Source organism: Poromitra crassiceps, assembly GCF_964638095.1.
Source record: "Poromitra crassiceps genome assembly, chromosome: 3".
NCBI classification, from domain to species: domain Eukaryota; kingdom Metazoa; phylum Chordata; class Actinopteri; order Beryciformes; family Melamphaidae; genus Poromitra; species Poromitra crassiceps.
In genome coordinates, this window is record NC_139625.1 from 53909097 (window position 1) to 53929096 (window position 20000).

Here is a 20000-nt window from a genome sequence, read left to right on the forward strand (position 1 = left end):
GTGCGTGCGTTTCTGTGTGTGTGTGTGTGTGTGTGTGTGTGCGTGTGTGTGTGCATGTGTTTGTGAGTGAGTGCGTGCGTGCGTGTGTGTTATGTAACAGTGTATTTGGGAGTAATCATCGCAAACAATGCTAAATCATCCCGGCAGGTAGCATCACATGTACTCTTGCACGCATGCAAACATGCACTCGCTCACACCGTCAGAGTGAATCACAGGTGAGATGATGCTGCTAGCTGTAAGCCTTTGTTCACACCAGGCGCTTAACAGAAGCAGAGCTGAAGCTTGAGACAAGCTGAACCTGAGCTCACGCCTAACCTGTCACACCAGAAGCCCTCTCTTTTCCTCAGCGCCTCGCTCGGAGCTGCTCCACCGGCCCCTCCCCCCCTCACAACTTCCATTGAATTCATGCCTGGCAGCTTCACGCGTCACACTTGGAAAATAGGACGGAATCCTGAACGATTGCTTGAGCACGCCTTGAGTGTGCCTTGAGCACGCCTTGAGTGTGCCTTGAGCATGCCTTGAATATGACACGCGCGCGCGGCTGGTGTGAACGGCCTCGCCTGTTAACATGGACACCTAAATGAAACTTGTGGGTTCAGCGTAGGTTGAGCTTAGGTTGAGCGTTGCTTCGGCATATAGTGTGACCGTTCACACCATACACTAAGACGCGCGCTCACACACACACACACACACACACACACTCCTGTGTGCTGGTTGGAAACTCCTGAGAACAAAGCAAAGTGATTGTCGTCCATTAATGGGGTCAGTTTGACGACTAATAAGACGGTTGAAAATTAGCCGTTTGGCTAACACTGGCATGTTTACAGTGATGTTAATTAATGTGCTCTGTCCCTCAATAAATAAATACAAATACAAATAGACTAGGTGCCCAGATTGTCTCTATCCTATCCTATCCTATCCTATCCTATCCTATTAGAATAAGAATAAAGTAGCTAGAATTGTCATCAAATGCTCCCTCCATCTCCCTCTCTGCAGCTGATAGCGTCGAACATGGAGGGGAAGAGCAGTCCCAGTGAAGTGTTGGTGTGCACCACCAGTGCAGACAAACCAGGCCCCCCGTCTACCCCCTGTGTCACCGCAGCTATGCCCTACGGATTCACCGTCACCTGGGGTACACACACACACACACACACACACACACACACACACACACACACACACACACACACATGCACGGTATGCATTAATGATGTACAAATGCACGCACAGACTAGAACGCACACAGATGCACGCACCAACACTTATGCAAATGGTAACACATGTATTCACAAACAGTCCTTCATTCACTCATTCAAACCCGCCAAAAGTGCTGCTTAAATATTTATATTGATCAATATTCATTGTTCATACATAGTTTAGTGAGGAACCCACATAGAGAGCACATCCTGAAATCCTCTAACCTATTGATAGTATTCTGTTACATCACAACACGGCCATTTTGGTAGGAAAACAACAGGTGATTGTGATCAATTAACAGGTGATTACAATCAAGTGACACTTACAGCCAATGAGCTGTGTGTATTGTAGTGCCATATTGGTAGGAAAAAGGCTTGTGACATGAATAGTTGCAGCCAATTAAAATACAGCAGCAGCTTTTCGCACAGGCATCATTTAGCAGGGTGCAGAACTAAATTATCGATGAACTAGTTTGTGAAAATGGTTCACAAACTGCTGCCTATGCAACTCTGCACAGGCAACTGCAACTCATCGTAGTGGCAGCAGCAACTCTGCACAGGCAACTGCAACTCATCGTAGTGGCAGCAGCAACTCTGCACAGGCAACTGCAACTCATCGTAGTGGCAGCAGCAACTCTGCACAGGCAACTGCAACTCATCGTAGTGGCAGCAGTATTAGAAGTGATTCAGTCTGCTATCGTCCATCTATCCTGCATTAGTATTGCAGGAGTGGGTGCAGCCTGTCCTCTCTCAAATGCTGTAAAATCAAACCAACAAGGCATATTGTATCACAGAGCTTGTGTTTCTCAGGCAGCTGGCGGTCAGACCATTGCTTCGCTCTTCTGATGGCTAAAAAGGATTTTTGTGTGTGCATTGAACACAGTAAAAAGTATATTCTATATGAGCCACATCCTGAGCGTTTCAAATGATTACACAGCCTACTGGCTTCCTGCATCATGTGACTAAATGACTACACAGCCTACTGGCTTCCTGACTACAAAATATACCCAGGCAAGTAATGATGTCATTGCAGTTGTGGTCTCGGCTGGTCTTGAAATAAAATCCCGAGTCCGGCTTGCCCGATACCGGGACGAGACCGAGACCGATGGAGGGCGAGTCCGAGACGAGACCGAGACCATCAAAATGTGGTCTTAAGACTGGTCTTGAGTCCTCCAACACTACTACTGTCTTCCTGCATCATGTGACTAAATGACTACACAGCCTACTGGCTTCCTGCATCATGTGACTAAATGACTACACAGCCTACTGGCTTCCTGCATCATGTGACTAAATGACTACACAGCCTACTGGCTTTAGTTATACATAAAGAAATGTGAAAATATGGTCCAGGTTGAAAAGTACCGAAATTATCCTTTAACATAACATAACTTAAACCAATTCAACCTCTTAATAAACAGTATAGATATCATTAGTTTCTCTAAAACAATGTCCCTCATGGTGTACCAAAGTCAGTTCAATGGTATGGCAGCCTGTTGGCAGCTGAAAATTTGCTGCCACTGTAGATACAACTTCATTACAGTAATACCACAGGGTGTTCATCACTGTAATTACCTAAGTCATGTCTACCGTCTATAAAGATATCTTCAGAGTAGTATGCACAGTTTGCACACAGAGGAACAACAACCTGGAGGAAACCAGATTCATTGCTTCCCAGCTCCCTGGTTACCACAACATTTGGCAGCAGTTTGCTTTTTCTCTCTCTTTTTCTTGGATTTATCAGCATGATTGGAACGTGTCTCACTAATCAGATTGTTTGGCTGGGAATTACCCGTTAGATAAACTGCCACACCCCCTGGTGGTTGAATGATTTACAGCGTAATTGCTACAGAATTGATGAAGACATCTGTCTCTACTTAGTTATGACTGTGTGGTACATGATACTGGTTTAATTATGACAGTGTGGTACATGATACTGGTTTGGTTTTTAGGCGTTTTCTTTTTCATCTTCTCCTGACACCATGTAAGATATTAACCCAAAATAAAAATCAACCCATTTACCCCCAGATCCTCCTCAGGACAACGGAGGCTCAGAGGTTCTCACCTACCTGCTGGAGATCTCAGAGGGGTGCTCCGAAGGTACGAGCAGCACCCGCTCTCTCTCACCAAGCCGCCACCCCTCCCCCCAAACCCCCTCTTTCGCTTTCAACTGACTAATGTCCCTACTTCTCTCCTTCTCTCACAGCCCTTCTCTACACCACTGATTTTTAATGTTCTGTCCATTTAAGTGCCTGTTATAAGTCCATTAGCTATCGTTGAGAAAACACGGTAAAACACAATGTACTGTCCTTCCTTCCTCGCTCATACTCATTCTGTCTATCTGTCCAATTCCATAGTCTCCATTAGCATCAATTCAACCCAAAGCACTGCTGGGTCTTTTTCAGGGAACAATCTACACTATAGGACACCGTGTCTTCCATCAAAGAGTGAATTCGTGATTTATTGTAAAACAGTCCAGAATAGGGTGATCGCAGGTAGGGATGTTCATTTTGAAAATTTTCCATAATCGAAAATCGGTGAAAATTAACGATCAATTATCGATTATCGATCATATTAATAATATTTTTTTAATATATATATATATATATTTTTTTACAAAATGAATGCCTATGGCAGAAAATACGAAAGACAACGTGTTCTCCTCAATTAACTCTTTATTTCAATGCGTCTCCTCTCCAACACTCTGCTGTCCCCGGCGTATGCCGGTGTGAATTCCCCATGTTTAAAACAGTTTTGTTGGCACAAAGGCCCGTGCCCAGCCAGAAAACTAGAGACTATATGAAGCTCCACCTCACGTTAGTCGGCTGTGCAATGGAGTGGGGCGAGGAGGAACGAATTCCACCCAAACTTAGTCCGCAATTTTTTTTTTTTTTTTTTTTTTTATAATAACAAAATCGATAAAAATTCCACATGATCGATTCCATTCCTTAACGATCAATTATCGATTTTCGATAACTGATGAACATCCCTAATCGCAGGTGCTGTAAAATGTCTGAAAAGTCTTAAATTATCGAATGTAGTTGTAATTGTATTTGCTTTACTGTGTGTGGGTGGCTGGATATGTGTGTTTGCATTGTTGTTGAAGTGTAAGAAACTAGGTTCCATCCAGCTGTCGCCCCTTTGATGTGCGGGGCCAGGACGTTTACGTTACTCCTGTTGAACTGAAGTTAACCTGTAGTTACAATAGCTTACTGATATGAGCATATACATTATACATTCTGCTGTATACCATATACATGACATCATCACAGGACATTGTCCCCTGTGCAGTGAAATTGTCTGTTGAGTGGCGGTGAAAAGGACATGCATTTAAATAACGAGAGTACTGCTTCACAGGCGGAATAATGCCTTTTCTACGCCTACACAAACATCCACAGAACAAAAACACACAAGCAACACAAAGTGCTAGACATATATTGATTGGGTCAATGGATGCCATTTCTAGGAAAGTGCTTTGGTCCACTGCAGCATGCCAACACCACAGAATGTGTGTCTGTGCTTATGTTGATCTGCGTGCCTGCATGTGTGTGACCAGTTGTCTAATTGCTTTGTCTTGTGTGTGCGTTTATGTGTGCGCGTGCGTGCGTGTGTGTGCGTGCGTGTGCGTGTGCGTGCGTGTGTGTGTGTGCGTGTGCGTGTGCAGCGAGCCAGTGGGATGTAGCATACAGTGGTCCGGCAACAGAATGTGTGTGTGAGCGCCTGACACCTGGGACGTCCTACCGCCTACGTGTGTGTAGCATCAGCACCGGAGGACACAGCCCAGTAAGTAGCGCTGAACGATTTGGGGAAAAATATGTCATTGCGATTGTTTTTTTTGTGTATGACTGATATTGCAATTGCGATATGATTCGCAATATTGGAGAGAATGATCATTTTTACATCATTATTCTCATGAAGAACGTATTAAAATGATTATGGTGTGACTACATGTATGTGTGATATGGTGGGGATCTGTACCAATCAAAGATGTTTTCTTAAGTCTGTAGAATATGATGTGTAGGTCAGCACATCTGTGCAGCAGGACATATTTAAAATGGTATTGTGACACATTTTGCCAGAGTGAACAGTTGGCACATACGTCAACACCAAAGCACCCACCTGTCTTAAAGGGGGACTTACCCCCCAGATATGTATCAGAACAGTGATTTGAAAAAACCTATGGAAAAAAACAAGAAATGACATATACTCTTGTCTATACTATACTCTTTGGCTGTCCTCAGCTCAGGAATTTTTTTCGGAAATCGACGCCATTACAGTTTGCCCACCGCCTCGAAAATAATTTATTTGAGAGCTGCAATATCTTTATAAATATCAACAACTAGCCAACGCTGGTGGCCTGTATGGAAACAGCGTTGCTCAAAATGGTTGAAAGTTATATCAATTTGGCCATTCAGTGGCGAACTAGAAATTTACGGTAATTATTTTTCTCCCATGTGTGTGTGCGGGTCTTGTCTAACTACGTGAGATTAGTGACGCGAGAGCGCAGCACAGCACAATAGTCACGACAAACGCCCCGCTCTCACGCTCATGTAAATCACAATGCGAGATTTCTCCACGTCATTCCCTCGTCCAACTTGCGATAAACCGCGCCTATGTGGGATTCGAAATAACGAAGGTTATGCCAAACCCCACATAGGTTACGCTAAAACCACCACCGCAAAGCGTCCTACCTGTAGTTGGCCAGTCGGCAGGAAAGTATCGCGGGACTTCACGAGACTTGGTGACCGAGATCACGTTTGAGGTAATTTGATCCCTGTGAAAGTCCAGGAAATGGCCTGGGGTGAAATATCACTCTGGTGGATGTTGAGGGATCACATTATTACCATATGTGGCGAAAACGGGAATAAAAATAGCTATTTAGATGCAGGAAAGACAGGCTCACACTTGGCCCCAAATCAGTTCCATTTTACAACTGACTTGGATGCTATTGATCTCAAAACAACGCTAGGACGGCCAGAAACGCCGCGGACATCGCTGGGTGAGTGGCCAAATCATAATTATTGCCAGGAGATGGGTCCAGGTTAAAAAAAACCGAAATTCTCCTTTAACAGGTGATTAACAGGTCAAGTGACATCATGGGAATAGGCTTGGAGTTGTGAGGAGCCGAAAGGGTACAGGGGGAGTAGGGGAGTAACTATCTTGAAATCCCATAGTCTTTGGTTCATCGTGACGTCACGACGTATCAAATATCCCATTCATTTGAGGGCACAAAAAAAAGCAGTGTTCCACCATTAGAGGGCGCTTATGCCAGGTATGCTGCTGAAAAATTATACAAATGGTAAAATGGCAACAGTTTGCTCACAAATGTGGAAATTTTGACCAGCATTCTTCACACATCACCCCCAAAGTCATATATATTGGTTAAAAGCTGAAAAAAAGTGTTTTGGGGGTAAGTTCTCCTTTAAATTAACATTTCAGCCAGTTAATAATCAAATCGGGGATTGATAATAATTTGTTATTTGACTCCATTTCCCATGCTCCTCTCTGCTCCTGCAGTGTACTGTTAGCGTTCCGGTCCGTACGTCAACCGTCCCACCAGGGCCCTGCCAGCCGCCGAGGATCGTGGGTAAAGCCAAACACAAGGAGGTGCAGTTAGAATGGGGTGAGTGCAAACAAGTACACCACACACACGCACACACACACATGCAGGCACGCACACACAAACACACAGACACAGACACAGACGCAGACACACTGTGCAGTTTTATTTGCTAGAGGGCTTTTGGCTGTTTTTGAGTGAGGCAGCTAAATCACTTGGCTGCTCAGTGTGTTTCCCCAGCCAACTCTAATGCAACCCAAACAAACAACCATATTTCAGCCTAATCTAACCTAATCTAGCCCATTAAATGCCGAGCCCAGCTTAATAACTGGCCTGACTATCGTAATGTCGCCCCAATGTTGCCGATTAGCGTTTGGCAGGCAGGAGTGTTCCGGCCGCAGAAGTTGCGGATGCTCTTGTTTGAAGCTCGCTCTCAGATAGCACCGCGGCAATGACTGGCCTGAGTGGAGGGTCAGCATTATGCATGGCAGGGTTTCCCCCACTGCCTCCCTCTCATTCATTACTTTCACTTCTCCATCGCCACAATGAAACAATTGATCTCGTCAAAGAAACAAAGAAACAAAGAATCCCACGCCGCTGAAAGAGAAATACCTGACATAATGAGCTGGAAACATCTGCATACAATCATCTAAAACTACACTGCCCAAAACTACAATAACTAAGTCCTCTTACAGTATGTTCATTTATAAACCATTTATAAAAGATTTTAGGATTATTGCATCCACTGGGCCAACACATAATCTCTTTCTGCTCTCTCTCTCTCTCTCTCTCTCTCTCTCTCTCTCAGACTCGCCTCTCTCTGAGGGTGTGTGTGAGGAGTGTGTGTTCAGTCTGGAGATGGGCGAGGGTGACACAGAGCCAGCGGAGGTGTACCATGGCACAGAGCTGCAGTGCACTGTGGGTAGCCTGCTACCTGGCGCCACATACAGCTTCCGACTGCGGGCCGCCAACGAGGCTGGGGTGAGGCACACACAGACACAAACACCAGACAAAACAACAAAAACCAACTTTCTAAATATACTAGTAATTAGAAATGAATGTGGATGATCTTGAAAACCTGAAAAAGAATGATAAATATTGCATGCCTGTTATACACACACGTCATGTGTCCGCAACAAGTCACCCATTCAAGGAGTATGAAAATAATTGTTATTTTCCACTCGACAGCCGTGTAATTTTGTGTTTTATGGTTCTCATGGCCATGAAATCTAGTCAGCACATACATTACAGGACTGTGGAAACTTCCACTATGAGCCACAAATGGAAGAACACCAAAATCAAAGTTAGATGGTTTTTACCATAACGCACACACAAAACACACACACACACACACACACACACACACACACACACACACACATACATGCACACACACACACACACACACACACACACATATGCACGCACGCACACGCACACACACACACACACACACGCACACACACACATACATGCACACACACACACACACACACACACACACACACACACACACACACACATATGCATGCACGCACACTAAGCACGCGCGCGGCCAGCAGTTATTATGGCAGGTTGTCCCAGACAGACTAACTGTTGTTCCGCAGTCTGAAACCAATCTGATTGGTTTCATCAGCCAGACACTCAGAACTGGTTAGCACTCAGACTGGCTGATCGAAAAGGAAACACACTCTCACACACAGAGAGCGTACACACACACACACACACACACACACACACACACACACACACACACACACACACACACACACACACATACATGTTAACAAATCATCACATCACAGACAATAACAAGCAGAGAGACTACGCACGCACACACAGTATGTGCTTTCTGTGACACACACCACACACCCAGCGGGCCCCACTCTAACGTATGGGTGGTGTCTGTGTTTCTAGTTCGGTGCGTACTCTGAGCCAACAGAGGTGACGACGGCAGCGGGGCCTCCTGGCCAATGTGGGGCGCCACTCATCACTCTCACCAGCAACACCTGCCTAACGCTCAACTGGGAGGTGAGACACACACACACACACACACACACACACACACAAACAAGCCGTGTTTCCATTCAGGTTCAGCAACCTTTTGAAAAGTCGACAAACTTAAAATTTGAATCAGGTGTGTTTGCATTTAATTGCTTGTCTCAAGACGAGAGAGAGAGAGAGAGAGAGCTTTGCAATGGTTTCTTGCCATAGGAGAAGTAATAATTATTATGTCATGTAATCTGCTGGTGGCCGTATTTCTTTCTTTCTGGCAGTGATGAGGAAATATTACAGCCAATATCCACCCAATCTGACTGTTGTCACCCATAGATTCAGTAGGTTCGTCATCAGCCCCATTCCTATCGCTGATAAACCTGCTAGGAGGTTTCAGTAGGTTTCAATGGCCGTTATCAAACAACTTTATATTTAGGCAAATAAAACAACTTAGGGTTAGGGTGAGGTTTAGGGTTAGGGTGAGGGTTAGGGTTAGGTTTAGCGTTAGAATTAAGCAACAAAACGCGTTAAAATACGAAAATGGAAACCTCTCCTGATAACGAATCGCTGATAACGACCTTCTGCGCCTACTAGCAGGTCAGTAGGCTGCCTTCCATGATGCTCGCCATACAGTATATCTGGGAGACAAGTCACACTAAACAGTTGTGGGAGTCAGTGTGCATTTTAGGGGGCGGAGTGAGAGCCTTTGGGTGTTACGATCCAGAACAACATCTGATCTGCTGCAGATTTATCGTGTTGTCGTCGCAGACCGGACAAGCTGCCAGTTGATCAGTCATGGACGTCAGAACGTAAAAAGGAAAAAGGTGTTTCCATCTCACATTAAAAAAAAAAAGGCGAAAACAACCTCAAGCGAGTGTAAAAGCTTTTTTTGAATTTTGCTGTTTCCATCCAACTTTTTTAATGTGATACTTCAAAATACATTGATGGAAACACGATGAAACACACGGTAATCCAGATAAGCACCTATATTTAGACAAATATATATATATATACTGTAAACTGTATATATAATATATATATTTAGGCTCAAAGACCAATTTCTTGGAGAGGAACACGGAAGAGAGATGGAACGAGAAGGCAGATCAATGAGGAGTAAAGAAGGGCAAAAAGTCATGATTTGAATACGTTTGACACGTAATCATATATAAGTTTGAATAAGATTTGAATAATGCACTAGAGGTTTACAGCAGTGTTACCTCTGCTCTCAAACCATGTCAACATACGCCACAAAGCGCATTTCCCGCATGAGCAGGCGCCTGGCTGTCCACACAAGGAGCGCATTTGTCCGCACCAGGCATCAAGCAACTCTGCTCGTCTTCAGCTTTTGTTTTCCCATATCTCTCTCTCTCTCTCGCTCTGTTGCGCCGGATGACCACCTGAAAGCCCACTTCAGATAGCAACGTCACTCCCACCTCCCTCTATTTCCTCCTCCCCCTCCCCATCTCTCTCTTTCTCAATTGATGTCAACATAAGGTCTGATCTCTGCTCTCAAACCATGTCAACGGAAGGTCTGATCTCTGCTCTCAAACCATGTCAACATAAGGTCTGTCTGACCTGAAAAGCTGCCTGGAGTGATGTTGATAGGCTTTTTGATGGCGCTCCAACTCACCCCGGCTGAAATAGTGCTCTTGAATGAAAGCCTGTCTGTCCGTGTTGTCGTCGTATCTTGATTAAGTACAAGCTTTCTCTTGTCTGACCTCCTTTTCCCTTTGCGTCTTTTAAGGTGACATCCGTCTTTTCTCACTTTATTTTTTCTCTGTACTTTTATTTCCCTCTCCCTTCCCCCCGATTTTTCTTGAAGTGAGTCGTCACTAACGTGACTTTCATATAGTCTGCAGACTGTGTATTAAAGGACAGCTTTTGCGGATTTTCAACGCGCTTTGCATCGTTACAATGTCTGCAATATAAGCATATGGACAGTGTTTAACTTCTCTTCATGTTTTCTGCACCGGGAAATCCCCGTTCGTCTGCCTGCAGAAACTCCGCCCCCGCCAGCTGGTATGGCTCATTAACACTCGTTAAGGCTCGTGGATGTGCGCATACAGAAACAATTAAAAATAAACAATATGTAGTTGGAACAGCCGCCCTCAAGCAGAACATGTGTTGACTTCCAGATCCAAATGACGTGTTTTGCGTCGACTATAATAATCCAGACAAAGCAATATAAACAAACAAAACAAACAATTGCTGGATAATGCAATGACATATAAGACTGATATTTTTCTTTTTCTTTTCCAGAAATGCATTATTATTAATTAACTGGTGGTTATTATGTTATTATTACATTATTATTATTACACTTTTTTTTTAACTCATTCTTTTAATGATTGCAATATTATATCTGGCTGGTTTTACTGCATTCTCAAGCTGTTTAGATATATTTTATTACATTGTGACTAGGGGTGTCACGATACACTCAGTTCACGATACGATACGATACACGATATTGGGTTCATGATAACGATACGATACTATATTTTCACAATATTTTTTTGCGATCGATTTGTAAGTTGAGGGGGCATCCTCCACGCTAATTTGAGTAATTTCACCATTTTCATCCTCCGTGTCTGTAACGTCCCTCATCTGTTCAAACAAAGCAATGAAAAGGAGAGTGAGTATGCAATCAGATGCAGATCAGTGCCACCATGTTCAGCTTCTTTTTCTTGCGATATGAGATTTTATCTCAACGATACATATTGTCACGTTTTGATATCGCGATATTGTTAGGCATGCTGTGAGACTGGTGGATTTACGTGCGGATACTAGATGGCCAAGACACACTTGGTAAACTGAAGTCTCGATAAGTAGGGACGCTGTGGAACTTGATAGCTGGGTCTGCAAGGTTCGAAGTTGGGAACTGTTGCAGAGGGTTGTCGTGAGAATAGTCTATGAACAACTGCAGAGGACTTGCAGAGCAAACCTTTATAGATCCCGAATATGACATCACCTTGTGTTATGACATCATCAGTGAGACCATCCGAGAGGCATGATTTAGACACTTATGAATCATGACATCATCACCGTCTGTGACATCATCAGTGATCTGTGACAACATAGTAGGAATGATGACATCATCCTAACAGATATATTGTGGGACGATATATTGTGACATCCCTAATTGTGACTAATTATTCCATATCATTTGCAACAAACCTCTTAATTCCAAGCTCCCAGTTGTGTTGACCGTAGTGTGTGTGTGTGTGTGTGTGTGTGTGTGTGTGTGTGTGTGTCTGTGTGTGTGTGTGTGTGTCTGTGTGTGTGTGTGTGTGTGCGTGCGTACGTGCGCTGCCTGCGTGTTGCAGAGCCCGGAGGGGTCGGGGGCCGACATCTCTGAGTACCGTCTGGAGTGGGCGAGGGAAGAGGAGCCCATGGAGCTCATCTACTGTGGAGCCGCTACCCAGTGTGAACTGTCCGACCTGACGCCCGCCACACTCTACTGCTGCAGGCTACAGGTAACGCACGTCACGCACGTCACAGCGGGTACAAAGTAACTCATGCTTAATGCAAATAATTGCATTGATAAATGCAATAAACGCATATACACTCACACACAACGTACGTACTCACACGACATACATGTACCCACACACACACATACACACACACTCACACACAACATACGTGTACACACACACAAACAACGTATACACAAATGGCAGTGTTCAGAGGCCTGTACTACGAATGTTGTATTAGAAGATCCAGGATCTGTCCCTTGATCTGGTTTGTCTAAACCAGATCAGCTCAATTGTAGTTAACTTGTACTACGAACGTCGATTGGCACTCGTTAACTCGAACCAGGTTTTTCTAATCAAGCTGACAGCGCGTGCACATGAAAATGCCCGTGCACTGGAGCTCGTGCCCGCAAAAGAGGCGTGGTTTTTAACAACTGCCAATCACAATGCAATATGGACTGCTCCAACTCCTACAGCGCCAGACACGCCTATTTCCTCATTCTATGAAACCGCAAATAAAAATCTGCGTTGGATATTATTACTGTTCCCGAATGACTGTCTAAAGTGGCCACTTTTATCCACACAAGTAATTTATTTGAAGAGCGGTTTCGTAGGCTATCTACAGCTCTCTATCTACAGTCTTTTGTGGAAGCAATGTGTAATCTATCTCAGTCCAAAATCCGTATAGACCATTTAGGCTCAATGACTGATTGAATAATTCCTATAGGCTAATCAATAAAAAAAAGAATGATAATACAATAAAAAAATGCTTCTGAACTGAATCGACACGGTAGCCTACGTGCGGGCATAGATTTCATTGATAAAAAATAGCCTATTTTGTGGTCACATGGCTATTAATGTCAGCAGAGTCGCATATCTCCATATTTCATATAATGATGCTGGAAATGTGAAGTTCAATCACATCATACAGGCCAAAAGCAACACAGTTGCAGCTGCAAAATGCAGGAGTCGCCTAGATATGAATCATCTTAATATGGGATCGCCTGTGTGCAGGTGATCCCATATTAAATTGCTTAGATGTAGTAGGGTATTCCAGCATGTAGGCTATGACCATTTCAATTCCAAACCAACGTCAGTCTCAGCTCCGTTGCGCACACGGCACCGTGGGCTTTGGAGACGTTTATGTAACCTTTTTATGCCGGTTTAGTGATATTTCTCCACTCACTATTCAGCTGCAATCGATCAGCGGGATCAAACAACGTATCTAGGCTACTTGAGAGCACAAAAATGAATATATAAAAACATATTCCAAAGTGGTAAGTAGGGCTTAATTAAAATAGCCAACAAGTGCAAGGCTTTAGTCCTTGATTAACATTAACATTGATTAACATTACTCATTCAACATTACAATTCGTGCTCCTTCCTAGATGGGAAACTCGTCCAGAAAGGGGTTGGCCATTTTTCCAAACTGCTGATTCGATTGGTTGGTGGGCAGTGTATTTAAGGTTTAATCTTATCCTTGCAACTTAACCTGCTGCGGACCAGGTTAAGTGTGAAGCATAAGTTGCTATGGAAATATATGTCGGTAAGAAGTTAACTTGCTTTGTAGTACGGCCAAACCAGGTTTAAACCTGAAGTTACCTCGCTAAACCACTAATCTTGCTTTGTAGTACAGGCCCCAGTTCAGTTTAGTTGTGTTTATAGACAGCATCAACAACAAGAACACAGACAAACAGGGAGAGGGTTATAAGTTCATTCATTCTGTTTGTGCTCTGCCTCTCAATCTGAAGGGTATATATACTCTGTAAGTGCTTTCTTTCTCTCTCTGACACACACACACACACACACACACACACTCTCTCTCTCTCTCTCTCTCTCTCTCTCTCTCTCTCTCTCTCGCTCACACACTCACACACACACACTCTCTCTCTCTCTCTCTCTCTCTCTCTCTCTCACACACACACACACACACACACTCTCACTTAGATTAGACATCATGTATACGGTTTAGATTAGAGGACAGCAAAAGGTTGCAGCCTAATCACTGGTTGAGTGTGTGTACACAGTTGTGCGTGTGCATTTGTGTGAGTGTGTGTTCACGTTTGTCTCTCACTCATGTACCTCATACTTCATGTCCCTCTTAGCTGGACTGTAAGAATACGACATACAGTACCATAGGCTTGGTTGAACTCTCTCTGACTTCTAGCCCATCAGTTCTGATCCGCTTTCTCCAGAACCTACGCTAGAAATCTATTTAAATATGGTTTGAAATGTGAACTGCTTGATTGACGAGGGCACTTGAAACAGCCAGACACTTTAACAGGAAGGTAACATAAATCCAGAGTTCCTCATAATTATTTTAAAATTTCAAATTATTCTTCAAACATCTTCAAAATATCCTTGACAGCTGACAATCATTCAAACTGTTGACCATTTGATTTCACTAGGAATTGAGCGTGCATAGCGTCCTGCAGCTCACCAAGCTGGCCCTGCAGCTCACATACGCAGCTCGGCTGCTCCGCGGCCTCGCCCGCAGTTCGGCCGCTCCGCGGCCTCGCCCGCAGTTTAGCTGCATCGCGGCCTCGCCTGCAGCTCGGCTGCTGCATGGCCTTGCCTGCCCTATTGCCAATGTCTCCCTCTCTCTCTCCCTCCGTCTCTCTCTCCCTCAGTCTCTACCCTTTCTCTCTCCCTCAGTCTCACTCCCTCTCCCTCAGTCTCTCTCCCTCTCCTCCTCTCCCTCAATTCTCTCTCCCTCTCCCTCAGTCTCTCTCCTTCTCCTCTCTCTCCCTCTCCCTCAGTCTCTCTCGTGAGCCTCAGACTGATGGCATCACTGATGACATCATCACTGATGACATCATCACTGAACTATAGCCTCAGCCTTAGGGCAATCAGCCTTAGGGCAATTAATGACATCACTGATGACATCATCACTGGGACTTTGTGTGTGTGTGTGTGTGTGTGTGTTTGTTTGTGTGTGTGTGTGTGTGTGTGTGTGTGTGTGTGTGTGTGTGTGTGTCGGTCTGTCTCTTGTGTGTGTGTGTGTGTGTGTGTGTGTGTGTGTGTGTGTGTGTGTGTGTGTGTGTGTGTGTGTGTGTGTGAGAGAGAGCGAGAGAGAGAGAGAGAGAGTGAATTTATGTCATCACTGATGATGTCATCAGTGGGACAGACAGACAGACAGACAGACAGACAGACAGACAAACAAACAAAGAGACAGAGGCCTAGCTCCCTTTGATTTGATACCTGATACTCCAAAGTGCACACATGCGGATAGAATATGAAGTCAAGGGCTCTTGATATTTTCTCCATCCTTCAAAAAGCTTCTCTATATGATGTCAATCTGCCTTCCACTCCTTGAGACGTTCTTGATTGATGCATCCTTTGCATAATAAGAAAAATCAAGGGCACCTCATATTTTCTGTAGTATCTAATTTGTTGTAAGTATATATTTTTTTGTTTACTATTACAGATAAATCCAGTGCACTGTGCACCACTACTTACAGTACAAGCAACTCTTTCTGTCGTTATCTGACACATTCAACAGCCACAAAGTGGACTTATTCATTACTCGCAAGATAAGATGAAACAAGCGCTCCTTATGTTTCATTCAATCCAAGCATTAAAAATGTTATTAGATGTGTATTTAAAAGACATTTTGTTCTTGTTTCCTCCTCATTGAGTTCACACCGGGCCATTAAATAGACTATTATGAGTGAAACACCAGTGAAGGGCTTTTGGATAGAGGAGACTTGAGTTGAATTTAGATGTCACACAGCATGACAAACAGACTATAGATGTCACACAGCATGACAAACAGACTATAGATGTCACACAGCATGACAAACAGACTATATATGTCACACAGCATGACAAACAGACTATAGATGTCACACAGCATGACAAACAGACTATAGATGTCACACAGCATGACAAACAGACTATATATGTCACACAGCATGACAAACAGACTATAGATGCCACAGCATGACAAACAGACTATATATGTCACACAGCATAACAAACAGACTATATATGTCACACAGCATGACAAACAGACTATAGATGTCACACAGCATGACAAACAGACTATAGATGTCACACAGCATGACAAACAGACTATAGATGTCACACAGCATGACAAACAGACTATAGATGCCACAGCATGACAAACAGACTATATATGTCACACAGCATGACAAACAGACTATATATGTCACACAGCATGACAAACAGACTATAGATGCCACAGCATGACAAACAGACTATAGATGCCACAGCATGACAAACAGACTATATATGTCACACAGCATGACAAACAGACTATAGATGTCACACAGCATGACAAACAGACTATAGATGCCACAGCATGACAAACAGACTATATATGTCACACAGCATAACAAACAGACTATAGATGTCACACAGCATGACAAACAGACTATAGATGTCACACAGCATGACAAACAGACTATAGATGCCACAGCATGACAAACAGACTATATATGTCACACAGCATGACAAACAGACTATATATGTCACACAGCATGACAAACAGACTATAGATGCCACAGCATGACAAACAGACTATATATGTCACACAGCATAACAAACAGACTATATATGTCACACAGCATGACAAACAGACTATAGATGTCACACAGCATGACAAACAGACTATAGATGTCACACAGCATGACAAACAGACTATAGATGTCACACAGCATAACAAACAGACTATATATGTCACACAGCATGACAAACAGACTATAGATGTCACACAGCATGACAAACAGACTATATATGTCACACAGCATGACAAACAGACTATAGATGTCATACAGCATGACAAACAGACTATAGATGCCACAGCATGACAAACAGACTATAGATGTCCAGTGTTGCGGGTAACTCATTACAAAAGTAACATATTACATGTAATATATTACTTTTAGCAGTAACTCAGTAATAAAACTTATTACTTATAGGATTTCAGTAATATTATACCAGTTACTTTCTCAAGTAACTCAAGTTACAAATTGAGTTACATTTTATTAAATCAAAGCACATACGGTACTTAAAAAAGATACAATCATTTCCTAATCAAACTGTGTGTTTTTATGCAAATAACCACTATAGATGACAATAACAAAGGAAAATAATAACATTTAGAATTTTGGATTGTTTACACTGACTTCAAGGCGGTTGAAATTATTTTTCGGGATGGTTCCGGGGCAGCGATGTCATTCTGCTGCTGCTATCGTTTTGGTAAAAGTAATGCAAAAGTACTGTAACAAGTAACGAGTTACTCTACACAGAAAGTAATATTGTAAAGTAACTTATTACTTTCAAATGAAAGTAACTAGTAATATGTAGTATATTACATTTTGAAAGTAACTTGCCCAACACTGTAGATGTCACACAGCATGACAGACTATAGATGTCAAACACACTCATGTTCTTCCACTTCTCACTTGAAGTGAGTTCTTTAGTTATTTTCCCCCCTTTCTACTTTACTTTCTCTCTCTTGGCTGGATTCAAATTTGTAAAAAAAAAATCCTATCTTGTATTCCTTCCTAACCATTTTTCCTTGGCCTCGGCCTCGATGGAAAACGTCATGAGGCCAAGGAAAGATGTGATGGAGAATTCATGAGGACTCAGGAAAAGAGAATCTGAATGCACTTACTGTACATGAGGCTATACAGTAGGATACACTACTGTAGACGTCGCCCGGCTCAAAACACCACTGACTGACTGAAACCTTAACCGAGCTAGCAAGTAAAAGCTACACTGATTTCAATCGTGAAATCCATTTTGAAATCTGTTGCTTAGTAATCTTGGTGGTGGTATTATTATTATTATTATTATTATTATTATTATTTTAATTATTATTATTATTATTATTATTTTAATTATTATTATTTATTTATTTTTCTCCTCGAGTTCCCTCTCTCTGCCCACTATACCACTGTTCACGTGAGGGTGTAGGAGTGGAATACGTAAGCAGACATGCACACACGACCGTGGGACCGCACATCACCAAAGTAAACCAGGAAGAATAGGAGCTTCAATTTGCAATGAATGGGCGGCCATTTTCTATACCGTATCCAGGTTCTTTTATACTCAGTTAGGAACCTTCCTAAGCAAAAGAAGACTATTTGACCACTGTCCACAGCCTTTGTCTTTGTTGCTCTTGCTTTATCCTGCCATCTTGTTCCACTTCCATCTCTCTCTTCCACGTTTTGTTCTCTTTCTCTACCCGGCCTCTTCATCTCATCCTTCTTTGCCTGGCTCTACTTTTCTTTAGATTTCACTTTAATTTGTCAGAAGGTTCTGAAATGTGTCTTGGGTCACAAGACACTGCTTCTCATCGATACAAACACATGTACACAATCAACAGAACACATTCTACAACATATACATTATGACATCAATATAATCCCTGTCCTTAATCTTCAGTGCTGGGTCCACTGTGGCCCAGAGCAGTTTGACAGACAGGGGAACAAAGGACTTTCTCAGTCTGTTCAGTCGAGCCTGTGCAACTCTAAATCTTCTGTTTGATGGCCGAAGCTGATATTCTTCAAATAAAATTTGAGCGGTCTCGGACGTAATATCGCCTGCCAGAGGCAACATTCTTTTAGTGTATGCCACTTGAAAATTTGACTCAAGCGTTTGACCCACTATTTTTGAGCCGATTATGTATCAGTCTACCCAGTCGATTTTTTTTATATCCCCTATCCTTTCATCCCATCACTCATCCCAATTCTCCTTCATCTCCTGACATCTCTCTCTCACTCTCTCTCCCTCTCTCTCTCTCTCTCTCCCAGGCGGTGAATCAAGCAGGCGTGGGCCCGTACAGCGAGCAGGTGAGCTTCCAGACCCCTGCGACCACCCCGGACGCGGTGTCCACGCTGGCCCTACTGGACCTCCTGAGCCCCTCGGAGTCGGGCCCCTCCCCCTCCACCTGCCTCCTGCTGAAGTGGGAGGAGCCTAACACCAACGGCGCTGAGATCGCCTCCTACGTCATCACCGTGGATGACCAGACCATCACCGTGGAGACGGGCACAAGTCACCTGGTCACAGGCCTGCAGCCTGACAGCGAGTACAGGTACACATAAGGCACATAAACACACACTTGTATAGATACATATTACACTCACACACACACACACACACACACACACACACACACACACACACACACACACACACACACACACACACACACACACACACACACACACATTCATACCACTTGTCCAGTTTACCCCCATTTTCAGGTTGACATAAATCTCCCCCCCCCCCTATTTATCCTGGTTGCTACTCCACCCTCTGCCGATCTGGGGAGAGCCGAAACTGGCTCCATGCTTCCTCCGAGACATGGGCAGTTAGCCAGCCGCTTCTTTTCACCTGACAGAGGAAGCTTCACTGGTAGGACATAGCACGTGGGAGGTTCACGCTATTCCAACCAGTTCCCCTCCCTCTGAACAGGCGCCCTTAACGACCAGAGGAGGAACCACATTAGCAACCAGGATATTGCATGTTTTGGTGAAGGGGGTTCCTATATGAAGGAAACCCCCGGGAGGCATGGGTAGAACATGCAAACTCCACACAGAAAGGCCCTTTTGACGACCCCACCTGGGCGGTGGGCACTCGAGGACATGCGGACGGGCACGCATTCCTTCAGCGTTCACAGCGTCCCAGGTGGGAATCGAACCCAGGACCTTCCAGCTGTGAGGCGACAGCGCTTACCACTGCACCACCGTTCCCCCAGGTTGACATAAATCTTAATAAAAAATAAAAACTCTGGATATTTATCGGCAA

At 43.7% G+C, this 20000-nt stretch overlaps 1 protein-coding gene across 1 annotated transcript in view; it reads left to right on the plus strand.

Moving 5' to 3' along the window:
• Positions 1-20000, plus strand: part of fndc3ba (fibronectin type III domain containing 3Ba) — a gene marked incomplete at its 3' end in the record, with an annotated part of 198165 nt that overhangs the window by 148018 nt on the left and 30147 nt on the right. Inside the window, exons 16-23 of the mRNA XM_083632422.1 lie at positions 997-1132; positions 3222-3293; positions 4858-4976; positions 6711-6816; positions 7562-7734; positions 8671-8784; positions 12072-12221; positions 19004-19284. Of these exons, the coding sequence (XP_083488548.1) occupies positions 997-1132; positions 3222-3293; positions 4858-4976; positions 6711-6816; positions 7562-7734; positions 8671-8784; positions 12072-12221; positions 19004-19284 (1151 nt within the window). The remainder of the gene's footprint in view (positions 1-996; positions 1133-3221; positions 3294-4857; positions 4977-6710; positions 6817-7561; positions 7735-8670; positions 8785-12071; positions 12222-19003; positions 19285-20000) is intronic.